The sequence below is a fragment of the Pygocentrus nattereri genome, chromosome 14 (assembly GCF_015220715.1).
Source record: "Pygocentrus nattereri isolate fPygNat1 chromosome 14, fPygNat1.pri, whole genome shotgun sequence".
Classification (NCBI taxonomy): domain Eukaryota; kingdom Metazoa; phylum Chordata; class Actinopteri; order Characiformes; family Serrasalmidae; genus Pygocentrus; species Pygocentrus nattereri.
In genome coordinates, this window is record NC_051224.1 from 11,604,506 (window position 1) to 11,632,246 (window position 27,741).

The 27,741-nt window shown below is 38.0% G+C and overlaps 1 protein-coding gene across 4 annotated transcripts; it reads right to left on the reverse strand.

The window, feature by feature from the left end:
- Nucleotides 1–6,499: 6,499 nt before the first annotated feature.
- csf2rb (colony stimulating factor 2 receptor subunit beta) lies at nt 6,500–23,791 on the reverse strand. Of its 4 annotated transcripts, none has more exons than XM_017685657.2 (15): nt 23,637–23,791; nt 21,246–21,356; nt 20,710–20,887; nt 20,319–20,424; nt 20,031–20,203; nt 19,060–19,196; nt 17,347–17,491; nt 16,661–16,781; nt 15,663–15,811; nt 14,034–14,167; nt 12,445–12,613; nt 11,148–11,241; nt 10,634–10,706; nt 9,671–9,768; nt 6,500–8,189 (listed from the first exon to the last, which is right to left on the reverse strand). In XM_017685657.2, the coding sequence occupies exons 3-15, from the start codon at nt 20,804–20,806 to the stop codon at nt 7,586–7,588; spliced, it is 2,100 nt and encodes a 699-aa protein (XP_017541146.2). In that variant the 5' UTR covers nt 20,807–20,887; nt 21,246–21,356; nt 23,637–23,791; the 3' UTR covers nt 6,500–7,585. The 4 variants fall into 4 exon arrangements, with proteins under 4 accessions (XP_017541146.2, XP_017541121.2, XP_017541130.2 ...); XM_017685632.2 differs by having other exon boundaries at nt 16,661–16,784; nt 23,637–23,790; XM_017685641.2 differs by having other exon boundaries at nt 16,661–16,784; nt 21,238–21,356; nt 23,637–23,790.
- Between the last annotated feature and the right edge of the window lie 3,950 nt (nt 23,792–27,741).

Genomic DNA, 27,741 nt, shown 5'->3' on the forward strand with positions numbered 1-27,741 from the left:
GTGTGCATGCGTGTGTCTGAGTGAGTGTGCATGCAGGCATGAGCCAATAAATAAGAGCCTGTAATTATATTTATTATGAAAGCACCATTTAGCATATGCACACACACTGGTCCTGGTGCGAGCTTGGGTGAGTAATCAATCAGTGCATCTGTGATATGTTGAAGAGTTGGGCAGAATAATTTTCATTACTATAGCATTTCCTCAGAAGGGTCCAGGAGCACTGAATATATCTCTAGCGAGCTGCCACTATCTTTAGTCTGTCTGTAGTCACTGACTGTAACTGTATTACAATAGTACCTGATAAAAAAAGTTTGATGACTAATCGAGTCAAAGTCCAACAGTTTATCTTTCTATAGCTGTTACTACTGACTATAGTATAAATTATACTAATAATCTACCAATTATTCTGACAGTTATTAGAGTAATCAATAATTTGAAGTAACTCAAATAATCTCTTACTACAGATTATTTTAGTAATCAATTAATCTACTGATTATTTTTATGATTAATCAAGTAATCATAGACTTTAAAAGAGGTCAGGCAGAATATATTTTTCTAAGGCTTTTTAAAAATATTTAAAATATGCATTGTCATTATGCAAACTGCCAACTACACAAAAATATGCTTGGAGTTTGGACTTACTTTACAGAATGTTGGTAAAATTCCCATTTAGCCTAATGTAAAATTGTAGTGCACTTGTTATTCCTAAATTCAAAGCATGTTATTAACTTTAAATCTTATTTATTTTGTATGCATGTGAGAGGTGGTTGTTATAGTGCTGTACACACCACACTATACCAATTAGAGTCCTTGGGCAAGACTCCTAACACTAATTTCACCTAGCTGTGCAAAATGATCAATTGTAAGTCGCTCTGGATAAGAGCGCCTGACAAATGCCATAAATGTAAATGTAATGTAAAAGGTCAGTGTTAGGATAGGCTGAGATTCTTTTTTCTTCTTATGTAAATAAGTTAACATTAGCGTGGCAGCAAATTCTACATATTTGTCGTTGTTTCTAACCTGCTTACAGACTTGAGTTAAATACTTTGAAAAAGTACTGAATACCCTATCCAAAATGTGTTCAGTAATATATTTAGTACAGTATATGTTTCAATTGAAATAGCCATGAAGCATAGCTCCATCGCAATACATTACAGTGGTTACATGGCTTGACAGTGGAAACATATCCAGGTAGACAACAACATTAGTTAAATGGGGCCACAGCACTACTGGGCCATGTAGTCTGGTTATGAATGGCCACAGTGTGTATGTATTCACTGCAGTTTTACTAATGGAGGCTAAATCACAGAGCAGGAGGAGGCTAGTCTGTCTCTTTCAGATTTATCTGCTCTTAAGGCACTATTTCACATAAACATGAGCACAGAGTGACTCTCTATCATTCGCATATAACAATAATAATAACAAACCTTTTCTTTATAGCACTTTTGCTTATGTGTGCACAGTTTTTTGTGAGGAAAGTCAGAGCACAAGGAAAATGTCCTCTGTGTTTGAGGGTATCATTTGCCACACGACCTTTTGTGGTTGCCAAATATTAGGCGGGATAAAGGATGTGTCTTTGTTTTGGTTGAGAGCGAGTCCTTGGCCTAGACCCCATAGCTTATTTGGTTATGCTGCTGTAGAAGTGTACAGTCCTGATGAAGGAGCTGATACTGATGAAGAACATCAGCAGAAAGCACACCACAGCATTCCTAAGAACACGGAGTTGAAGTAGAAGCAGCGATGACAAACTCCTAATTCACACTGGAGTTATTTCAGGTCTTATCTTTAATGATTACCCTCCATGCACTGAAGAGCGAGGTTTAAAAGGGGTGTGTACCTGTGCATACAGATGTTCAGATGTCTCCCAGGCATCTGTGCCATTCTTTATTACACCAAATTGCTATAAGGCTTTAAAATAAGCAAGGTAAAGAATTTTGGGCCACAGCTGCAAAAAGAATGAGGTGCTGGATGAGATCTCGGATCAGATTCATGAAGCTTTTCTAAGAAAAAACTACAAAGAATCTTAAAATAAACATTAAAGTTTATAAAAATGTTCTTAATTGCAATTCCTGAAAAAAAAGGAAATGAGAAATGTGCTCTTAAAAGAGTCTTAATAATTAAATGTATTTTTATGTCTAGGTTATTTGTCTTGTAGCTGGTTGATAGTTATGTTTGAAATCTGGCCACAAATGACAAAACATTTTACATTTAAATCAACAATTTTTTTTGTTAACTAGAATTCAGTAACACATAATGAAAATTTTATAGGCTAACTCATGACTATCTTACATATGTACCAGTAGTACACAGTCCTCCTCTTATCTCAAATGTAGCTTGATGTCCAAGGTTTGTTTCTTCAGATTTGTCAATTTGTACTGTTGTCATCTCGTAATATTATGAGCACATTGCATTCCAGGAGAATAATATGTGATCTGCTCACGATGTCAATTTATATCATTGTTAAATGAAAAGATGCTTCATTTAAAGCACTACCACAACTTGGCAAGAACAGTTGTATGAGCTTATATGCAAAGATGAAGCGGCTGCTGGTTGGGTTTCTTATTGATTTACCAGGCATATCAAACAGGTGAAAGTGCTGTGGAGATTAACATTTACCCTCATCTAATGCTATGAATTCAGTTCATGAAAGTCTTGCTAATTAGCTCATGTGCTTCATCCGGTGTGTTTAATGAGGCAGGCTGCTAAGGTGTGCACTGTTTTGGCCCACCAGGACTTGACATGTGATTTAAATTGCTATCAAATGTTTGTTACTGGCTAGCAATTGAAATTAGCAGGATTTGTTGGGAAAAAACAAAAACCCTGGCAACCCTACATGACAAAGAACTCATGCGCATGTGGAAAACAGCAGTGTTTTTGGTTGCTGTAGCGACCCTGCAGCTTAAGATCTCTACTTTTAAATGCAGTTTAAACGGCTGTATTCAGAGTGCCCTATGCAGGATCACTACCATGGCTTTTTCTTTATCCTAAGATTGGGAGGGGGTTGCCCCACCTCCTTTATTTAATTTTGGGGGAGGTGAACAACCCAATGCCCCCCCAGCCAAATACCACCTCACCCCCCCACCCCATAGCGGCACCTATGACTGGGCTAATGCAGCTAATAATGACTTCGGCCTACTCAACTTCAGTGCAAACCTAAAGAAGCTAACAAGTAATGGAAGCAATAAGGAAGCAAGCACAAACATGTGTACCCGTGTACTTTTGGGCCAAGGGGAACGCTGTGTAAATTATTATTATTATTTATTTTTTTTTTTTTTTGGGATGAGCTGTTCCTTCAACCACCTGCTCAGCTGCTTTTGCCATAAAATTTCTAGCTTGAATTGGATGTTTACATGTGTTTCTGTGTTATGTACTAAACACTGAGGCCGGATCCGTAATGAGGTGTAGAGTGGATTTATACTGACTGTGCACTTTCAGCAGATAGGCTGGATGCTTCAGAGGTTATGGCTCATCAATAACAAACACATTCAGTTTTTAAAGCCTGGACACTGTGGCTGTTGTTTTATGCTCTCTAATGTAGTTACAGATGGTCAGGTTTGCCTACTATGCAGTGCGCCAAGCTAAATGTGTACATTGCATAGCACATGCTGACCATTGCTTATGGTTTTCTGTAGCGCTTGGCATTGTGTTGTGTGAGTCTGAATTCGCTCAACACAGCGGGGCCACCTATAGCTCAGAGTGAATGTAGTTGTTATATAACTGCTTGCCTAATGCTGTTCTTTCCAGACACATTTTAAAGGCTTTCCTGTGTTTATTTGCAACAAAGGACAAGGGACATACTGTCCTCAGAGGACTCTCTCTCTCTGTCTCTCACTCTGTCTCTCTCTGTCTTTCTCTCTCTCTCTCTCACACACACACACACACAGTCGTACACAAATGCACTTGCACACAGTCTTTGAACAATGGATCTTAAAGACTTGCTGTGGAATGCCTCTGCTTTGAGCAGAAGATCAGAATTTGTCTGGAGTGTGGTGGAGTCTGGTGTTTTGGTCAAGGCCATAACGACTGGTCTGCTGAGAGGGTCTGACAAGTGTGTGTGAGGGCATTGTGACACAGAATGAAAGTACTGAACGAAACAACAGGGACAAAACATTTCTACAGAAACTATTGATGCATAGTAATATCAGAATGACAAAAAAATGACATCAGACAGATATTTAGATTTGATTAATATTTGAAACCTATATTTGATGACTTATTATAGTAACCTGAAAAGGCAGAGCATTTAAGCCATGCTATGTTTCTGTACTAAAATGTCTGTATTTTATTCATTTAAAAGTATTTGTAACCCTATAGAAAGAAATGTTATATTTCTTTGAAATAATATAAATAATTTCTACATTTTATACATGTATGTGTATCAGCACTGGCATCAGCATTAGTGGATATAATATATGTAGTATATAAGTATATGGACACCTGACCATTACACCTATATGAACTCGCTGGAGCCCCCCTTTGTGACTAAGTCTTCACTCTTCTAATTTTGGAATGTGTATGTGGACATTTGTGTCCATTCTATCAAAAGATCATTTGTGAAGTCAGGTACTGGTGTTGGACAAGACAGCCTGGCTTGCAATTGCCATTCCATTTCATAACAAAGTGGTGTTGAAGTCAGTGCTCTGTGCAGATGACAGGAGCTCCTCCACAATAAAGTTGTCAAACCATGTCTTTATGAAGCTCTCTTTGTACACAGGGACATAGTCATGCTGGAACAGAAAAGACTCTTCCCCAAACTGTTGCCACAAACCTGAAAGAATATAATTGTCTAATGTCTTTATATGCATAATCTAATCCTTCACTGGAATTAAGTGGCCGAACCCCTGAAAAATAGCCCCAGACCATTATCCCTCCTCAGCCAAACTTCACAGTTGGCATTATGTACTCTGGTAGGTAATTTTCTCCAGGGATAGACCAAAACCAGATAAATTCATCAGACTACCACACAGTAAAGTGTGATTCATTACTCCAGAAAATACAGCAAAATACGACAGCATGCTTTACACCATCCCATCCAACACTTGGCATTGCTAGTGATCATAAGCTTTTGCGATGGAAACCCATTTCTTGAGTCATCTGACAGACAGTACTTGTGCTAATGGTGCCAGTTATTGTAACATGCTAAATACTTTAGCACTCAGTAGCCCCAATCTGTGAGGTCACATGGCCTACTGCAATACCCTGCAATACAATTCAATATGATATGTGTTACACTATATTGCCAAAAGTATTTGCTCATCCGCTTTCACACACATATGAACTGACATCCCATTCTTAATCCATAGGGTTTAATATGATATTGGCCCACCCTTTGCAGCTATAACAGCTTCAAATCTTTTGGGAAGGCTTTCCACAAGGTTTAGGAGTGTGTTTTTATGAGAATTTTTGACCATTCTCCTAGAAGCGCATTTGTGAGATAAAACACTGATGTTGGACGAGAAGGCCTGGCTAATGGTCTCCACTCTAATTCATCCCAAAGGTGTTCTATCTATTCTATTTCCACACCAAACTCCCCTGCAGCTGCTCGGCCATGGAAACCTATTCCATGAAGCTCTCTATGCACTGTTCACTGGGCTAATCTGAAGGCCACATGAAGTTTGGAGGTCGTAGCAATTGACTCTGCAGAAAGTTGGTGACCTCTGCGTACTATGCACCTCAGCATTCGTAGTCCCCGCTCTTTCATTTTAGGTGGCCTACCACTTCGTGGCTGAGTTGCTGTTGTTCCCAATCGCTTCCACTTTGTTATAATACCACTGACAGTTGACTGTGGAATATTTAGTAATGAGGAAATTTCATGACTGGGCTTGTTGCACAGGTGGCGTCCTATAATGGTACCGCACTGGAATTCACTGAGCTCCTGAGAGCGACCCATTCTTTCACAAATGTTTGTAGAAGCAGTCTGCAGGCCTAGGTGCTTGGTTTTATAACCTGTGGCCATGGAAGTGATTGCAACACCTGAATTCAATGATTTGGATGGGTGAGTGAATAATTTTGGCAATATAGTGTATATATTAATAACACTTTATTTTGAGAGTCCACTGCAGACTCAAGGGCCCATACTATGAAAACTGGAATTTTCCTCACTTTTTTGGAATAAAACATACTGTTCACTCCCGTGTCCATGTGTAAACTAAGTTGCAAGCCCATATTGAATTGTTTTTGTGATAGAACTGAAACCAACACATTTACATATATCAGCTATTCAGCCTATAGCACTTTAGTGGCCCCCAGGCTAAAGATATAAGGACTGTTTTTTTGTATAGACTGCATTTTGAAAAAAATAATAAAATACAAGGAAAAAAATGTAAAATATAGGCCCTTTAACTTACATGAAATTTAAAATGTATTAAATGCAATAAAGCAATAAATAATAACAATAAATCTAACATTGCTGATAATCAATGGCGGTTTCGCAAGATAGCTTCCAAACAGTTTGATCATCTCTATATAAGCTCTCAAAGACTCTCAAAGAAATTCAGAATCAGGAAAATCATAACTTTAAACCCACTTTACACTAGCCTCAACAAACTTTTTTAATATTTAAAATCGCATCTCAGGCAAGTGCAGGCATAAAAACAACTAAAACATAGGTTCCACTAAGTACCCTGTTTACATTCAGTCTGACTGTGTGATCCTCATGAAAGGAACAATTCATACAGATAGACAGATACATTCATTGTTGCAGGAATTAGCTATAGTGCATGTATAAATTTTAGTAATCACACAACTTTGTGTGATATGTAATGCAAAGGAGGAGAGAGGTACAAGGATTACTCAATGTGTGCGCCAACAGCACTGCTATCAGTTGGTCAGACTGCCACACTGCATAGTCCAAGCTTAGCGTGCTGTTGAAGAGTCTACTATAGTGACTTTATATTAATTTATATGCAGAGATAAAAAAGGCTGCTGGTTGAGTTTCTCATTGATTGGCAATCTGCCCAAATGTTCGTTATTGCCCCTTTCAGATATGGCAATGCAAAAGCTGCTCGATGAAACTTTCAAAAATATAAAAATACAATACAATATAATTCAGAAACTCAGAAAAGATCAGATCACATTTAGGAAAGAAAATTACGTCTGAATGGTGCTTGTGAACTTCTGATTTTACCCCAAAGTCAGAAATACGAGTCATAAGAGACCCATCAATGGAGACCCATGGTGTTCCTAGCTGCTAGCACAGGCACTGATGTAGAGGTATCAAGTTAAATACTTGATATTCAGTGTCCTAGCAGTAACATTAACTGCTGCATTTACTTCAGCATTGTCCAGCTAGTGGCGGGAAAAAATCCACCTCAAATAACCCATCCTCAAGTATGCGTTGTGGACCTCATAACAAAGAGTTTGAACATCAAACAGCAGTGTTCCTGCCTGGCTTCCACATCTTCCGTGGTTTGCAAATGTCTTTTTTGCAGAATACAATGTCATTGCTTCATCTCCCTGTCTATATGCATTGTTTATGTGATACATTTATCAGCTGCCAAATGCAAACTGCCCATAGTTATGACTAGGTGACGTAACTATTTTCAACTCTCAATAAGTCAATGATAATTGTCTCAAATACACACCATTAAATTGCAGGCTGAGAGAGAGTCACATAGCCACGCGCACTTTGGTCTCCATCTCCTGCAACAATTGACTGCCTGTCTATATTGCCCCCTGGTGGTGAAGCAGAGGCTTGCACCCAGGCTGCAACATCTATCTCCATATTGGGCATCAAACAGTAGTCTGATGGGTTAGAAAAGAGTACCCCAGGCTTTGCAGTGGGGTTGGGCGTGTATGCAGGAGGATCGTCCTTTGGAAGCTGTAACAGGTCAGGGTTTGTGCCCCCAGTGGCTGTATTATCCGAAGAGGCGGAGTGTTCTGTGGAAGGCAGAGAGGTGGGAGGGGATGAAACGTATCCTCCATTTGCTGCGAGAGAGTCAGTGGCATTCTCATTGATAATGGATCTACTGTCTTTTTTGAAAGTTGAGTTAGAGTAGAAGGACGTGTCCAACGTTTCACTTTGTGATGAGGAGTCTTGCTGGCACAGAATGTAAGGTCCAGTGAAGCTCATGGTAGACTTGACTGACATTCCACTTCCCTCTATATAGGAGGATGAGTGGTCCAGTCCGTGCGTACAAGCTGATTTGGTCAGGTCGTCAATATATGGCAAAAGTGGGTACTCTGAAATACTGCAAAAAAAAATCTATTTTTATTATATGCAGCTGATGCTAGTAAGAATCTTAACGCAATATTTACATTTAATGTTTATATTTAACATTTTTTCATAATAATCATTCTCTGTGGGACTGTAAGAAGCATTTAATAAATAATGAATATGTGAAAATAAAAAATAATAAAATATGCATTGTTAATCAGTTTTAGAGTTCTTATCCGAAAGCAAGTGCAATCTAAACAAAGTTCCTTCAGCGCCTGACTTACATTTAGCAATGCTAAGTAGCCAAGCATGCTCTTGATTGCAATTATTTCCAAAAATAAATGAGAGCATGCTACTTAGTTAGCTGTCCAGTACACAAGGAAAGTTTATCCATGTGTGACTTTAAGATCAACACCGTGGCTTAAAAACTACCATACAAAATATGAAATATGGTTTCTCATCTGCTCATTAATAAGTTGACCAAGGAATTTATGCTGAATTTTTAAGATGAGAGCTAAAAAGACAGCCCACTCTTATGGACCAGTTATTGCCAACAAGTTCAAACAGTAACAGCGTCTGGACTAGCATTTTATGTTACTTGATTTTTTATGCCTCTAAATCTTTATAACTAGATTTTACATCCTTACATCATTGTGTATTGCTTATTTTTTCCATTATCTTGTAGTTTTAAGATTGTCTTATAGTTTTTCTAGTGTCATTTAAGAGAACAAATTTAAAAAATAACAAAATACATGAATATAATTTATAAAACAGTACAAAAATAAAAGTCATAGTAATGAAACATTTATTTAAAAAATTTTATATATTATATTTTATTAAAAAAAACATAATGCGTGCAATTTATTTCTAATTAGAAATAACTGTTTATCTAATTGAAAATATAGGTTTGTAAACAGAATAATTCACAAATGTAATCTAGAGCCTATAAACCGGTGTATCACGCATGTACATGAAAATAAGATTTTGGGAAGAAGTTGAAATTAGGCCCAGCACTTGTTCATGTGTTGCCCCCACTGTTCATGGAAGTTCTGTTCTTGTTCCTAGTTCACATTAACCACATTAACAAGTCTGTGAGACCTTATTGTAGATCTAGATGCAGTTTCAGAGAAGTATTTGGGTGACTATTGAGCTCTAGGGTTTGTTAGTGACATTAGCCTTGTAACTCGAGTCGCATAACTCCTGCGCTCAACTGCAAAAACAAAAGTTGGACACCAAAAATGGCTTGGCTGATTGACTGCATCTGTAGTAAGTGGAAAATTATGTACATTTTCCTTTCTTTTCTATACTTCATTTTTAAATATTTGAGATATTATTAACATTAGAGTATTAACAAATGTAAGAAAATGTAATCTGATAATTGGAGCCCTATTAGAGAGTATGTATTTTTTTACCTCTCTGCTGCTGATGCACAAAACAGCAATAATGCTACATACAGCACAAAGTAAAGCACAGTACTTGCAGCAATAGTTATGATGACAATGATGAGGGTCTGACCTGCCCTTGTAGATGATTGGATTATCTGAGGGTTGCATGATACACACAGACGTTTTCTCCTTCTCACTGTAGTGATTGCCCCAGACAGCAGGAGAACTCTGTAACGAGAGAAAGAAAGAAAATGTCATTGATAAAAGCAACATGGAATAAATTGTGTTTTCTAGTCATGTAGCTTTATTTATTTGCTAGGGACAATGCACATTCATCAGCATTAAAGTAAAAATGCCAGTGGGCCAACTGGCTAACGCACAGTATAAGATAACTGGGCTGATTTTAAGGTTGATTTGCCCCTCCCTACAGTCACTAGAGAAGCCTTGATTTTAGGCTGTTCTTAAACAACCATTTTTCTAGATTGTCCTGTGATGTGGGGTATATAGACTCCAATCTTAACCCTTGTGTTATCACAGTCTAGTCATAGCAACCCTCATTTTTAAATTGGAATTTAAACATCCTGTGTGTAGGGAGCGCCGGATGTCTCACATGCACCGAACACCTGACATGCAATGTTGACATTTTGTGTGAAGGCCTGATAAGGAATGACAGCTGTGCTGAATGGAAGGATCAAATTTTATGTGTATAATACCATGCTTTCTCACATAATTTAATAGTACTTTTTAAAAATAAAAATAACATATATTAACATTGGGTTTATAGGTCTCTCCTCACTCAAAGAGAAAGAAGCCTGGTTCTGTGTGTATAATAGTGTGGCGTTTCATTGTAAGCAGGTTATGTAGCACAGAGGCTGTGATTAACTGAAGGACAACCATCCGTCATTATATCTCTCACATTTTCAACATCTATATCTTAGAGTGTGGACCAGGCATCTTAATGCAGTCCTTGAGGTGTGATGCCATAAGCTGCTCAGCATCTCTTTTTGCGCTCAGTTCTGGCCACTGATGTTCAGTCAGGTCCTGGCCATTGAGATCAAGCTAATTTTATTTTTTGAAACCAGCACTCACTCACCTTAATGCTCATTTCCTTCAGGACTCTGCTCTTAAGGGGAGAGGGAATGGACACCTTCCATAGCTCTAATTTCCTGTCAAACAACACACATACAAACCCAGACTTATTTAGCATTCTTTTCCATGAACGCTCTGTCATGATGATTAGCTTCTGGTAGGTAGAAGGAGTAAGGGGTATGCTACTGAAACAGTTCTCAAACCTTTTGACCTAAGGCTTTTTCGGTGGCCACCTAGGGTGTGACTCCCATAGTATGTCTTAATCCATATCACTAGATCAGTGGTTCTCAAACGGACCAGCGGATATGGATTTTGATGTATTGAGGATGACGTTCAGACGAATCAGAATTGTTGTTCTTCTACTTCTTCTTTATAGTATTATTATTATGGTAGTAATAATCTTATTTGTTGTAAGATTTTGTTGTTTGTCTTAACGTTATTAATGTTAAAAAATAACTTCACATTTTAATGTAATATAATTGAACACCCACCACTAGGTAGTGCATTCTGTGATTTACCTGTGGCAGGATGGAAGAGCCTTGTACAGGACGAGAAAAAACACGGCCACCAACACAGCAGTCATGGTGTAAATAATGGCCGGAACGGAGGAAGCTACACACACACACACACACACACACACACACACACACACACACATAAGAACATAAGAATGTAAGAAGATTTACATCATAATGTCAACATCTTTGAAAGACTACATATTTCATTCCAAAACATCAAAAGCTTTTTAAAGATGCTCATCTCTTTATATGAAAAAGCTTTTCATAAATAATGTAAGCAGCTCATAAAGCTGCAGGCCCCCCCCCCCCCACACACACACACACACACACACACACACACATTCACACACTCTCTCTCTCTCGCTCTCTCGCTCTGTCACGGACACACACACACACACACACACACACACACACACACACACACACACACACACACACACACACACACACACACACACACACACACACACACACAAATATTTCATTATCTTTCTGCAATATTTCTTTTTTCTCTTAAACTAAAGCTGCACCCATCTTAGTAGTAATCACATTTGGTAAAGAATAGAATCCAAAATGGTATCTCAAATAAAATGAGACCTAACTTTGAGAACTTTGGGATACCCATTTGGATGCACCTTTAATATGGCTACTTCTGAGATGGGTACAGCTTAGGACTTACTGCTGTAAAAATAATAAACGACTCTAAAAATCTAATCCTACAGAGATGAGATATTTTGCATCGGGCCGGTAGACATTTGACTTATGCTAAAAACACAATGTACAATACAAAATTACAAAAACAAAATACAACAAAATAAAATCACAATATCAATTAAATATATAGCCAACTCATATCCCAAACTTTATGCCCCCCCAACCAACCCAAAAGCATTCTAGGCCCTCAACAAGCATTGTCTATATGATAGTCACCATCCTAACAAAAATAAACATTATGGAGTGAATGTTAAGTTTCGTGTTAGGTAATATTAAGGTGAATTTAATAAATACTGTGTTAAATGCAAGGTAAGGACAAGACAAACATCTGCCAATCAATCTACAAAGTAGGCAAATAAAGTTACACCATACATGCTTCTTTAAGAAAGAAACAGTATGGGAAAAAAATCTAATTTACACAGTTTCTGTGTAAAACACCAACACTTGATGAATACTACATCTGAGAATCTGGGAGGAAAAATTAATAATTTATTATTAATCAATAGTCATTAAACTACTTTCAACCCACATCTTGCAACAAAAACATGACCAAGAACAGTACAGAGAGGTCAGAGATATTTACCTGGATCGCTTGTGAAGTATTCAGGCTCAGACCAGTTAGATGGTAGCCCACTAAAGTCATTTGATGGCAGTGCTCTGACCTGAGCCATGTATGTATTAGTGGGCCTCAGGGTGGAGGGGGTCAAGCTTAAACAGAAATCACCTTCAGTGAGATTGAAAAGTGTCAAATCCTAGTGAGAGAGATTGAGGGAGAGTTAGGACATTGTTGAGAGCACTAAAGTTGCAAACAAGTGGAAGATTTTTCAAAAGTGCAAAAAATTCTGCATAATTCAGTCACAAAGATGTAAACAAAATATTTTAAACTGGTTTAACATGGAAGATGATGTGCACTGGAAAATAAACTTACTGATTGGTATTATGATAGTGGTGATCAGAACCAGAGACTGGAAGGTTTACAATGCAAATATAGCCACTTTATTTGCTATCTAACATGACAAGCTATCTGAAACACCTGCAAGTACCTCTCTGCCAAGAATGGATTGAAAATAATAGACCAAAAGCTTATCTATATTGTAAAATAATATCTCAGATATCAGGCAGGGTTTTACATGATCATTTCATGTAATGGCTTTCTTTGAAGTAGCTTTTAGTGGTTTTAATCTCTAGTTCCTTTAAACACCACTATGAACAATTCTGGCAAGGATTTTTTTTTTGGTAATGACTGGAACTCCCCTTTTAGAAAGAGACTGACATTAGTCACTAAAGCTCCTGTCATCGCTAAAGAGGAACTACAAATGTGCTAGTGCCCCTCCCAATAGATGTATGCTGGCTTCAAGGCACTGGTTCAAGGCAGAAGGTTCACACTTGGGCTCATAAGATCCTTGCAACATGTTCTGATCTGAAATTTTACATATCCACATGTTTCCTGAGCACAGAAAGTCTTTTCTCATCAAATCTATCAATTTGACTAAAAAAGTGAGTTTATATTACTTCATGTATCCTATTAACTTCAGTCACATTTGGTCACATTTGCCACTGATTTTTTTTTAAACAAATCAATAGAAAATTCAAAGGACTAAGGTTCTCATCCAAGGTCTCATCCAAATTTTATCTTTTAATCAGAATAAGTTCTGCTGCCTTTTTCCTTATCATACGAAATTTAGTTGTTGTACATGAATGAGTTAATAGCCACACTGGTTCCTTACTGTACACATTACTGCGCCTTTGTTTAGTTTCATGCATTAACTAATGGAAAGAGAGTCTGAACAAATCAGCAGACATTAGATTTACTTCATGTGAACACTGGATGAACAGATATTCTACCAATCAAAACTTTTACGCAGCAGTGAGTAATATAGCGTAGACTGGATATTGACTAGACATCAGTCCCTGTTATATATTTAAGGCACATTTTGGGAAGAACAAAACATTATTTGGTGGTAAATAACACTGTGATTTATCTACAGCTTTCTCAGTTGTTACCATTGGAACACATTCAAAACATATATTTTTTTACAAATTCCCATTATTTGAAATCTGTGAAGTTATAGGACACTGACATATTAGAATAGTTGTATCGATCCATCTGCAACAAAATTGGCTTGATATTACTGTAAAACATGATTCCAAAATTTTAACGGAATGTCCTACCCCTGTGTCGTTGTTATAGAGCTGTAGTTGATAGGAGAGACTGAGCTGTTCACTGACATCGGGTCTGGACCAGGTCAGCTTCCAAAAGCCATCCTTCTTGCTCACCTGGACACGCTTTAGACGCGGAGGCTGAACTGTGAGCACAGAGAACCATAAAATTAATTTTCATCCTGCAAGCTATACATTCATTCACACAATAATTAATCTATCCTGCACCCCAGGACTAATAGCTCATGTCGTTAATGACGTGATGAATAATCTGTTCCATTTGAAATCATATATGAAGAAATGGATGGTAGGACATCCAGCCATTCAAAATGGTTTTAATAAATGAGCATACTGTTTGGCGGGTTGCACTAACATGTTCAATGAAAAGCTGTTTAGATCAGGCTTTTTCTTTGCAGCAGCTACAAAGCTGAAGAAAGAACTGTAAAACGTGTATAATGGAATTACTGAGACAAATCTTTCAGAGTGGCTTGATGTGAGATTGCATTGTAGAGAAACATCCTGACACAATGTTTACAATACAAATATGGCCACTTTATTGACTATGTAAAACAATCTGAAAACCTACCAATGACTTCATTGTTTTAAATGTAATGCTGATACAGTAATGGTTAAATAGTGATAAATCTAACAGAAATGTGGGTACAAACAGTTTTAGGCCAAATGTTTATCTCGGCAAGCAACACATCAGGCATCAGGCAGCCTTTTTTGTAATCACTTCATACAGTAACTTTCTGTGAGGTAGCTTTAAGAGGCATTCGGCTCTTCAGACACCAGTTCACCACCAATGTGAACAACTCTGACTTGGTAAGCTTCTTTACAATAGTGCATTTCAAATCAAACTAATCTGAGCGAACTCGTTAACATTTTTACAACTTACTAATGCAGACATCTAAAAAAGTTGGTAAAAGTTCCCTAAAGAAACTTTAGAATTATGTCACAGCCCACTCGTTTTGTCCCCTTACTGTGTTGTCAGCACTCATTTGCGTTCAAACCTTTCAGCTTCTTGAACGACCTCTAACAATAGTTTGGATAACAAAACAGTCAAATCATTATTTTGGCAAAAGCTACTCTTCACACCATGAAAGAACGCTGATGAACATGAAGTGCTACTATATTAGTGCTACTATATACACATGAAATTTTGAATATGTGTCTGTTTCAGGTTAGCAAGACCTTCAGCTGGTATTTTTCTTATGTAACTGAAAAGTAAAAGTGACAAACAAACATATGTGTTCTCAACATTTTGATAAACAGAGGAAAGTCAAACAGAGCCACAACACTGTCCAGTTTCATGCCTTTTCCTTCTATGTGAGCTGCATTACATGTGTTACAAGTGAGGAAAACACTGAGTTGTGTTGTGCCCTGCTTGATTAAAATGAATGCAGCATGTCTTTGTGAACACCAGGTGGCAGGACTCATACTGCACTCAACACAGTAAACCAAGACCAAGACTGAGAGCCTCTGCTGTAGACAATAACAGTGAATGTGATATCAATTAAAATGGAATTTATCACTGGCATCACAGACAGAAGGAAATGACATTCTTTAAGGATATCATGGTTATGATGTGTATGGTTTACTGTAATTTACAATAGCGGTCCCAATGTTGATCAAACTCACTGTTCAAGGGGTTTGCAAAATCCTTGCTGTTGCGCACACTTTTAAGCTCCATGGTCAGCATCTCAGGCTCAGGATTTAATACCAGACACATGAAATCCAGCACAGCATGACCTGGCTGGTCGATGTACTTAACACAATGTTGACACCCCCTGGCAAAAGAATAAATGAGAGAATTAGTTGTTTTTGCTATAACCTGTTAAGTACTGTTGTCTAAGTGTGGGCCATATGGCAAAAATCTAACATCATCAAACAACATATACATATGATACACAATATGTATCATAATGCATAGATTTCAAATTGGAATGGACAAAATGCAGCAGCAAAACAGTCATGCCACATTACAAAAGGCTATGAAACACTATGAGTACAGTTATTTATTTGTAATTCAACACTTATAAATATAAACTATCTAAGAAGAGACACAAAGAAAAATCAGACAATTGGAAAAAATGTCATAATGTGTACAATAAATCATCATGTCATGTGTTTTATTTAAGCATTTGTCTGCCTAAATGTTTTTCTGATAACATTGTGTATCCATAGCACTGATGACACCAACGATATACTCAGAAAAGCATATTGTAATATAATTTAACACGTTAACAATAACATAATGTGTTAACATACACACTGTTCACCCCTGTACTTTTAAAAATAAAGGTGCTAAAACAGGTTTTGGGAGTGATGCCATAGGAAAAACGTTTGGTCCACTAAAAAACCTTTCTGAAAATGGTTCTTCAGAGATGTGTGAGTGTGGCGGACCTCTTAAAACTTTAAAGAACCTCCAAAGGTTGTAAATGTTCTAGACAGAATCCTTCAAACCTTTAAAGGTTTCTTTTAAAAAAGGAAAACGTTTCTTTTTCCTTACGGAACCAAAAGTGGTTCTTGTATGGTATCGCTCAACTAAAAGTTTTTATCAAAGATTGTGTTGTATCTCTTGTCTGTGATAGGTTGTGAATGTGATTTCTCTGTTCTGAGGGCAAGAAGGTACTCACAGACTGGATCCATTAGTGTGTGAGCACAGGTAAAATGAGAGGAACTGGGCTTGCTCTCTTTTTACCTGCCAGCTACAAGACACACCTCTTATCTCTATTACACACTGCAGGTTGAAAACACCTTCTGAAAGAGAAACACAAGGCGATGGAAGAAGAAGCATGAAGAGAGACAAAGAAGGTGCGACACAGAGAGAGAAATTAGAGTAATCTGTCAGTGTTGTCTTGGTTTATCTCCTGTATGCCACCAGAGTTAGGCAATGAAAGCCAATCTGTGTATTACTGGTGGTTCCAAAATAGCATGTAACCTTCCTAAGAACTTGACTCTACGCTCGACTTGTGCAATAAAGTGGTTTGCTCTATAAAGGTGTTTGTGTTTTCTGACATTGACATTTTATCTTAAAAAAGGCTCATTTTTAAAGATAACATTTGTAATATAGGAAAAATTGTGGAAAGTTGATTTTTCACCAAATTATTTTTTCAAGCTTTCAGCTTTCAGCTTGTTCTAGGGCCATATTACAAAATAGTGAACAACCTCATTGCACAACTATTAACTCAGAAGAGCAATATTCTTCGGAAGGTTACGCTTTCTCCAAACCACCAGTGGATCAACACACAGTATGTTTTCGAAATGTACCTTTTTCGTAGCTAATATGAATGCTTTAATTTGGAGTGTAGTTATCTTGTACCTTCCTCAGTGATCCAGGACACTGAGGAGCTCCAGTTGCTCCACAGGCCCACTTGACCCCGCGCTCGCACTCTGGCCTCGTACTCATAAGCTGGCAGCTCCAGCTCCTTAATCACCCATTGAGTGGTTTTTATATCACTTACCACCTAGCCAGGAAATGAGAGAAGGAGAGATCTCATCTGGGGCAAACACACAGACACACTGCTATCCATATCTGTCTCAGCTGTCATAGATCCCTATCAGGTTTCAGATTGCACGTACTATTCTTTCATGTCGGGCCGTTATCTTTTGTGGGAATCTTAATGGTTTTGAGGTTGTTGTATTCCTGTGTCTTCAGAAAAGCCAATTGTGCAATGTCATCAGGTGTGTAAAAACTTTGGTTCTTTATGGATGTATTAGGAGTTGAATTGTCAGATTTACTAAAAGTGGCACTAATTATGGACAATCTACTGACACTTTGAGAAGGAGGCTCGGCTCACTTGCTTTTTATATTAAAGCTTGTTTTTGTGAGATAAGAGGAAAAAGGTTTTGATTATGATTTCATTTCAACTTAAAAGGTTACTACATAATGCTCAATAAATCAGTTCAATATGATTGTATATGTGGCAATTCTGCATTATTTTGAAAAACACTGAATACAGCAATGCATGCTTTTATAATTTTTTTATAATTATCATTAATTCTAAGATACTACAGTCAATGCACTTAAATTTATTTCAGATTGATGCACCATTATGCGCCTATACATTTTTGCACCTCTGGTGCAAATGACCCAAAATATTATGACCTCCTGACTAATATACTGTTGGTCCTCCACATGCCACCACAACGGCTCCCCTGTGGAATCTTGCACCAAGATGTCCATCTTGTTGCTATCACTTTCCCAGGTAAATAGCACACATGTACCTAGCTATCCTTTAAAAAAAAGGTACTCATTGGATCCAGGCAACCATCTTCTGTCGCTTCAATGTCCAGTTCTCACAATCATGTGTCCATGTAGACATTTTTAAATGGCTCACAAAGGTTAGCAGGAGCACTCTTACTGATCTGCTCACTGCCTTATATATATATATATATATATATAGATATATATATAGAGAGAGAGAGAGAGGGATGCAATAGACTGAGTGTTGTGACACATCCCTCCTATAATCTTCATTAAAAACTTCTGCCACATGTGCCATAGTTTCCCTTCTGTTGGTTTTGACCAGATGGGATAGCCTTAGGTGCTCTCGTGCATTAATGAGCCTTGGGCACCCAACACCCTGTCGATGGTTTCATGGTTTGTTCCTTCTTGGACTCACCTCTTTTAACTGGGAGCTCCCCAAAAGCCTTGCCATTTCAGAGATGCTCCAACTTAGTTGTCAGACCATTATGATTTTGTCTCTTGTCAAAGCTGCTACTTCTCCTACTTCCAACAAGTTGACTATGAGAACCAACTGTTTACCAACTGCTTACCTTCTAATGGATCCCAGACCTTGACATGTGTCATTTTTATGAGATAATCAATGTTACTTGCTTCATCTGTGAGTGGTATTAATGTTTTAACTCAACATTGTATACTGTGGGGATATCTGTAGATATGTTTTTGGTGAGGATGTAGTGAGCAGCTCAACACAAACACATTCTGAATGCATAATGAGGATCTGAATATAGACTGTCAAGCAACTGAACAGCTGTGTGTGTAGATTTATACGGGAATAATTGTACTCACGGTCCAGTCATGTCCATGCCTTCTGTATTTGACCTGGTAGGTGAGTGACTTTGAGGAAGGGTACGGGCTGCTCCAGCTCAGCATTCGCCCACCATCAACTTTTTTTACCTTTACATTTACCGGGCTTAGCACTTTGCCTGTAGAACACACAAACACTTATTACTCAAGAAAGTGCCCAAAAACGTTTATTTGGAACAATGACATAGAAGAATCACGTTTTCTTATTGAATATTTCAGTGAACAACTGAGCTGTGAGTGTGAAGAACTTTTTTTAGAGTTGAAAAAAGTTCAAAATAATGTAAAGGTCCTATACCACAAATGTTTCTACATACTTTAGTGGTTGAGATGTAAACAAAGTCATTCAGAGTGGTTTGATGTGAAGTGGTGCAATGTAGAGAAACATTCAGACAGTGGTAGTGATGGGAACCAGGGGTAGCAATGTCAACAATGCTGATATAGCCATTTTATTTACTATCCAAACTGATCAGTGAACCACTATATGTCTTGAAATTGTATATGTTAAAAATGGTAAAGTAGCAGTAAATCTGAAAAAAAAAAGTTTTCTTTGGGTACTATTTTACTTTTAGAATGTCACACATGTACATATCCACTATGAATGGATTTGCGCAGCTTTTAGAAAATAAAACCCTCATTCCCATCACAGCCCTGACAAGTTCTGTTTCTCTACAACAGTGCAGTGAACGGCACTTAACCATGTAATTATGTAAAACTTCTAAAAACAGGTGGGATACTACTTTAAATGCTTTTCCTTGAATCATATGTCCAAGCCAAGTACCACTTAGGAATCTTTATTCTATTTTTTAGAATAGTTTGCTTAACAGCATTCCTCAGCTGTACATACTAGCAGTAACTATTATCTGAGCCAGACATGAAAGTTTGTTTGACATCTTTGGGTGTGAATAAACACACACAGGCAAACCCACATGCAAACACAAACACAATTCTCTCACCGTGCTGAGCTATGTTAAGAGTTGCTGCTTTAGATGGACAGGATGTGGTCGAGCATATGGTGAACTTTCCCCTGTAAAATAGCGTAGTTTTATAGACACAGCTACGAGAGCGCTTCCCATTGGACAACAGCTCACCAAGTCCATCAGAAACACATTCACCTTCAAATTGTTCTCTATAGATAGACAGAAAAAAAAAGTTTATGTGAATAGACTTTCTTCATGTTCTCGTTCCATTTCCCCATTTGTGTACATGACCACCCAACAAATGCATTTATTTTTGTTCCTTACTTTGTTATCAACAACTTCAAATGTGTATGTGGGTCCTCTTCCCAAGTGCAGCGCATGTGGGAAGTGTAATCATTATAGCACTGTAGGGAGTCCAGCATTGGAAGTCCTACAGAAGTCAGAAGAACAGATGTCAGCATTAAAGGTGAAACGCAAAGCTAGTCCATTGAATTGTCTAGTGTTATTTAGACAGGTCCATAATCTAGATGACTGCTCATCCAAAAGACTACATCGGTTTGACGAATTGGTGCCACGAATGCTGAGGAATGTTCCCACTACTCATTTAAACCGATGAAACTTCTAGGGTGAATATCATGCTTATATCACAAGATCCAGTCACGCTGGTTTCCTAATACTGTGCAAAAGTAAACTGTGTTTGTTTGCTCTCACTTACCGTGGGAAGTTGTGCTCTGCAAAGCGCATTGCTGAACCTCAGAACTCAGCACCAGCAGAGGAAGCGCTGTGATTAACAGAGTCCGCATAGGCATCATCTTGGCAGAAGTGGGATACCAAGACAGCTCTGTGGAGTAGGCTCTCCTGAGATTTCAAAAGGTTAACACTACCATGTGAACCTGCAACACAAAGAGTATGTCTGTATAGATTTGTGTTTGGAAGAGTGTCCTGTAGGTCCAGAATAGTTTTGTGATTTCCATTTTGCCAGGCCTTCAAGACACTCCAGAAACTGTACACACACATGCGCTGCATGCTACATTCTTGAAAATGATTTTTAGAGTGTATATGTAATTTATGACAGCATATTACTTGGGGGCAGATTTTATAAAGTAGTGTTTCTGAGTAAGCCAAGCCAACAGCAGCAGCAACAACAACAAGAAAACAACAACTACATCAATATATACATTCAAAATTGCTCCCGTTACTACTACACACAGTGCCTGGACTAAATAGCAAGCGAAATTCAAACCTCAGCACCTTCATCCGTCTACAGCAGGCCAGCACACTTTTATCTCACAACTCATCTGTCTTCTTCACCACAGCCAAACCATCAAGCCAGATGACGTCATCGCCCTCGCGCCTCAGTGCCTGGAAAGGGAGGAGAAAGGGATTTCCCTCTGAGAGAGATGCAGGGGAGGGTGGACGGAAAAAGCGGTGTAAAGTGCGCGAATGAGACGGAGAGAGGAAGAACAAAGAGAAAGAGTAAGAGGTCACAGGACTTCATGTTTTTACACCGTGAAAAGAGACTTTCTGTGTGTAGAATATGTTGAAATGGCGGGAATAGTTGAATGTAGCACACCTCCGTTGCTCTGCTTTGTGATGAGGCTTATTTTTAGCCTCATGCTAGGTGGGAGATGAATAGGTGTGAAGCGAAACACGGTGATGGGGAAATACCTCTCGCCTGTCGTCAGCTACATTAGCTCGTTTCAAGTCCGCTAGTTCTTCTGCTCAGAGAAACTCGTCTCGTAATGTACAAGTGAGCGATCACGTTGACAACACTGGTTTACTCCTGTAGGAACGCTAAGCGGTGTGCTAGAAGGATCATTATGTTGCTAAGATGTAAACAAAGTCACTCAGAGTGGTTTAGAGTGAAATGCTTCGTTCGAGATTCATTTACAGAGTCAGAATTGTTTACCGTGGTGCTGATAGGAACCAGACGTCCACCTCTAAAAGCTCCCTCACAGAAAGTTATTACATGAAGTGGTTAGATATATGCTGCCAGATGATTGGCACATTGCTTTATGACTTATGATGAACATTATTGTTTTGAGATAAAAATTTGGCTTAAAAAGGCGTTTGAATCCCTTTGTTTTAATCCAGAAGTATACTCAAATCAAAATAGGGCCCGAAGGAAAGGTATGTGTGTGTGTGCGCGCGCGTGTGTGTGTGTGCGTGTGTGTGTGTCCGTGTGTGTGCGTGTATTCCATTATTTTACCATCATAAGCATTACGTATAAAAGTCAGAAGACGTGTAGGTTCACTAGTCATTTGTCACTAATAAATAAAATGGATATATTTGTGTTGTAGACACGGTGACCCCTGGTTCCTACCCGTCTGAAAGTTTCTATGCAAGGAAGTATTTTACATTAAAGCACTCTGAATGACTTTTTTTACATCACATCGACAGAATTATGCAAAATTCTGAAAAATCTGTGCAATTCCCTTTTAAGTGTCAGTTTCCCAGAGTTCTAGATTAGTCCAGACTACTGGCATTCTTCATTATGATTTTTCTGGAGTTTGCGAGAAATTGAATCTAAAATGCACTGGGTTTAGAACAGTGTAATGACTTTGGCATTGCTGCTTAGAGATTTAGTTCTATGGGCAAATAATTGGTGACCTCGAAAAGTTTTTAAGTTTTAATTCGGTTGTTAATACGAAAAGAATCCATAAGCACAGGGGCTCGGCTTCTTGGACATGGATTAAGTTTCGTCTTAGACAAAAATGCAATGCCAAATTTCCCAATTGGTCTAGGTTTAGGCTCAGTCTGGGTCTCTGAAACTTGCCCCATATGTTGTCCCATAAAGATTTTTAGGTGCTCTTGATGATATAGCAAAACATTTGGGATTTGTCAAGAATTAAGCAATTAAATACTTAAACTATATTATTCATTGTCCATAAAGATCTGCAGTGTATTTAAAAATCACACTTTCCGTTAGACTGAAAGTTTCACAATTTGCAAAAACAGTGAAAGAACGTTCTCAGATGGATGTGGGGAAAGTAGGGTTGTTTGAGTCAGAAGGGAAGATGTGAAAATGTCTGTTTGCGGAAAGTTGAAAGTAGGCTACATACAATATGACCTAAAATCCAAAAAACAATAAAAAAAATAAAAATAAAAAAACAAGTCCAAAATGAGTACACAAACAGAGTAAAGCTGAATCGAACCCCTTTAATATTGGTTATTGTAATTCACCAATGTTTACTCAGTAACGTTTCACATGTAATACATGTTATATATATATATATATATATATATATATATATATATCAAATATATATAAATTTTCAATAGTTTTCAGTTTTATTTGTGTATGCATTCACATTCACAACTGCTGATTTGTCAGAACAACCAAATAAAACTGACTGGCGCTTGATAAATGCCCTCAAAACCTGCAAACAAAGTGATGTTTTCATGTTAAAATCAAGTTACGCTCTGAAAAAGATGTTGCTATACACATGAATTTTATATATAACATCATAGTTACGCAAATACCTTTTACTTACCTTTGACAAGAACTGTGTTATGTAATGCCTTTTATTTAGTTCAAAGCACTTTTTAGTACATTTTTTATAGTCTTTCAAACCAAATATCTGAATTCAATATCTCTCAGTCTATTTTGGAATTATTTTTAGATGAGAAAAGGGCCCTTACCTTTCTTTTTCTTTTACTTTAAGCCTCCACTGGGACTCTATCAGTCCATTTTCCCCCAGCAATCATATAATCTGTTCATTTATCTCAGAACTGTGGCAATTGTAAACACTTCCTCTTTTGCATGCATTTATGTGTGCGTGTGTGTTGGGAGGGAGGTCTTGGTGTCTTCATTACTGAAGTGCAGCATGTTTTTGCATGTGATCTCTTCTTTGAAAGGTCTTAAAACCAAAAGCCAGGACTTCCTCTTTTTTGTGGTGTGTCAACACTTCTGCCGCCTGGTCAGCAAATGCTGCCTGTTGTGCAGCTGCCCACGGGGTTACAGCACAGTGATAGCGGACAAGATAAGGATCCACATTTGGGATCTCTACATGCTATTGATCAACGTTGATCATTAAAAGATCTCAGTTCCAATTGTTATGTGTATCAACCTGCTCACATCAACTGTTTGATCTGCTGTTGTTTACTTGTTAAGTATGTAAAAATACTGCGTAAAAATGCTGTGCACTCCATGCAGCGACTTCTAGCAGAAAAGGGTCACACATTATCAACATGCTTTGGTTCCAAAACTGAAGAGTGAATGCTGGTTTCAGAAGCTGTGAAAGGTGCAGATATGATCATGAGTGGGCCTAATCATTGTTAAATATCTACCACCTGTTTCATTTCTAACAGTGATGGTGTGATACGTGATACTTTCAGTGCTACACCAGTTAGAACTAAAGCATACAGTTCCCTGGCAGTGAAAGAGGAGGTTACAATATTGAGTTTTAGTGTGTCACAGTGTCATGGCTTTATACAATGATTAGAAGCCCTAGTCTCTATATAGATGTCACCTCATTTCATCACTATTTTTTGTAGCCCTCTCTGAAAGCCTTTTCAGCTATGAGGGTTCACATTTCCTGACCAAGCACACATAAAAGAAAGCTAAACACTTGCACACTTTGCTGGTTGACCTTGATAAGAAAGTCTTTTCGTGATGCTCTTTATGGAACAAGGAATTACTATTGGTATCCAAATTATTTTTTTTTTTGTATTAATGAACATCTGTGGCATCTGTACCAGCTGCACTGAAGATTATGTACAATGTTAAATAGAATCTTATTGGTTTTTTGTGCTTTTTCTGCTTAACATCATGATATAATTGTATTTGTAATTGTATGATATCATTTCTCAGAGGAAACAATCTTATTATTTGCATGTCAAGAATAACAGGTCTGAGTACAGTGCAGTGAGATAAAAAGAAGCTTAGACCTTTTTTTTTAGCTTGTTTGTTGTTGCATTAGGATTGCATTTGCAAACCTTCTTTAGATTTGTAATGCATTAGTAATTAGTAATGCATTAAAAAGATGTAGGTCTGGAAGAATCAACTGAGCACAGTTTGTGCATCATGTTAGACAATGTACCTGAAAAATGGCTAGGAATGTTTTAAATTTATTGACATGACGCCTTTGGAAGCAAAGCAACATTGCATTACATGTCTACTGCACAGTATTAACATGTCCACCACCGTACTTCACATTGGAAAGCTTTTGGAGCTTTTCCACACCGCATGGTATGGCTTAACATGCCTCGACTACTTGACTCTATTCACTTTGGTACTGGCTACTTTGTTTTCCACTGCAGATGTACTACCCCTTCAGTGTCGCTGGTTATCATAGTGACACCGCATGAAACTGCCATGATGTGAAGGAAACATTTTGTCTTAGAAATCACAGCCAAAGATGCCTAGAGAATTTGAGAAATACTACACCAGGGTTCAGAGGACAAGACAAGTCTGGTTTCTCAAAGGGTACATCAACCATCAACCATCAACCTAGTAGCTAACATTAACATATGTGTTTAGGGTGATAGTGACAGTTCTCTCTAACCAATCTTTAGTCTGCAGTTTTTCCACGTACCCTTTTCGTATCGACGCTAGGAACCTTGTTTGGACAGATACCAAAAATAGTACCAGTTACCAGGTTTGCCCAATGAAAAACTAAAAAAAGCCAATTAGGGTGAAACTGAGCTGGTACCATGTGGTGGTAAAGCAGCTTTTGTGTATAAGCATTCCTATATTTGTCTGCTATGTTTCTTAATTGTTGGCTAAAAAGCTTTATTTTAGTCTCATCTGACCGTAGATGTTCAAAATCAAAGCTTGTTTTCCCTTCTTCAAGTAGCACATCAGAGCTTCGCTGTCCATATAATCTATGTTTTAACATTTGACTCTTGACAGACGCTCATGTTGCCCTTGCAGCATGAGCCATAATATATATTTTTGGTAGGTGGTGTCAGGCATTATTGACCCAATTGCTTAAATTAAAAATGCTGCATGACATTCGACACGTTCGATACACATTTATATCAAGAATGTATGTGAAGGAAAGGTCTGGAATGTATACAGTGACACGCAAGTCAAACCTAATAAATTATATCCTCACTAAATTCATGACAAATCAGCAAGCCAATTGAACCAAATGAAAAATATTAGTGTCACACAACCCTAAACTCTGATGTGGAGTAAATGAACTAAGTGTGAAAACAGCCAAAATCAAGGTTTCATAAGGCTAGAGTCTTTTACCTGAGGAAACTTTGAAATGAGTCATGGTCACCTTAATCTACCATTCTCTATCTGTGAAATCTCATGCTTTTGAAATAATTTTGCATTTTGACCCAGCATCCTCGATAATTGTGTCTTTATCCAGACATCTTCATCTCATCTTCAGGTGTTTCACCTCTTCAGTTATCACCTCAGTAGAAGACATCTTCACAGATATTCTGATGATGAAATTGAGTTGCCTGAGTCCACCCCATTTTCTGAATAAAATGACTTATATCAACAAAAAATTACATTTACATTAGCTGTTTAACTATGGTAAATGGTGACAGATTAAAATTAGAACAGGAAAATGAGAATGGAATTACACTACTCACAAAAGGGATATTTGGCTTTCGGGTGAAATTTCAGGATGAACCTAAAATGCACTCTAACCTTTACAGGTTAACTTAATGTAACCTTCTCTAAACTTTTCTAAACTCAGTGTTTCAGTACTTTTTGCCCAACTTGCTGTTCTTTAACAAGGCAAGGTGGTGGTGGTGATTCCGTGTGGGCAGATGTGTCTAGTCAACTGTGAACTCCCCTACACTTTGTGAATGGTACAGTGACAAGCCCATACTACTTGAATAACATCATTAATCCAGTCATTGTGCCTCTGCATGAACAACACAGGCCTAATTTCATCTTCATGGACGACAACACTCCAGCTCATTGGGCTTGCATCATTAGGGTACGGCTGCTGGAGACTGGGGTACATCAAATGGAGTGGCCTGCACTTTCTCCAGACCTGAATCCCATAGAAAACCTATGGGAGCAGCTGAGTTGGCGTGTAGAGGCTTGTAACTCTGTACCCCAGAACCTCAATGACCTGAGGGCCGCCCTTCAAGAAGAGTGGGATGCCATGCCTCAGCAGACAATGAGTCGACTTGTGAACAGTGTGAGATGTCGGTGTCAAGCTGTAATTGATGCTCAAGGGCACATGACAAGTTATTGAGACATTGACATTTTTTGCTGGGGTATATCCACCACTGTTCTTGGCTTTTGTTTCAATAAATTGTTTAGGAAGTAATTAAGTAAGTAATTTTGGATTATTTCCTTTGGTCTAGTCATTGTAAAATCTTGACACATTCAAAAAAAAAAAAAAAAAAAAAAAATATATATATATATATATATATATATATATATATATATATATATATATAAAACCATGGGCATTATGGCCTTTGGCATTCACTTCCATTCAGCCACAAGAGTAGTTAGCGAGGTTGGGCACAGATGTTGGGTGAAAAGTCCTGACTCGCAGCTGCCATTTCAATTTATCCCAAAGGTACACTATTTGGTATACTATTTCTTTGTGGGCGTCATCCATCAGACTGGTGAAGCACGATTTATCACTCCAGCTAACACAGTCCAGTGATGTACTTTACCCCCCTGGACACACGGCGCCCCTAGCATTTGCCTATATCGCCTAATGGAAGGGCCGGCCCTGCCAGTATGAAAGATGTACTCCCGTGCCAGCTGAGGTCGGCTTTACAAATAGCACAACTGACAACCTTTTTTCTAAGTTTTGCT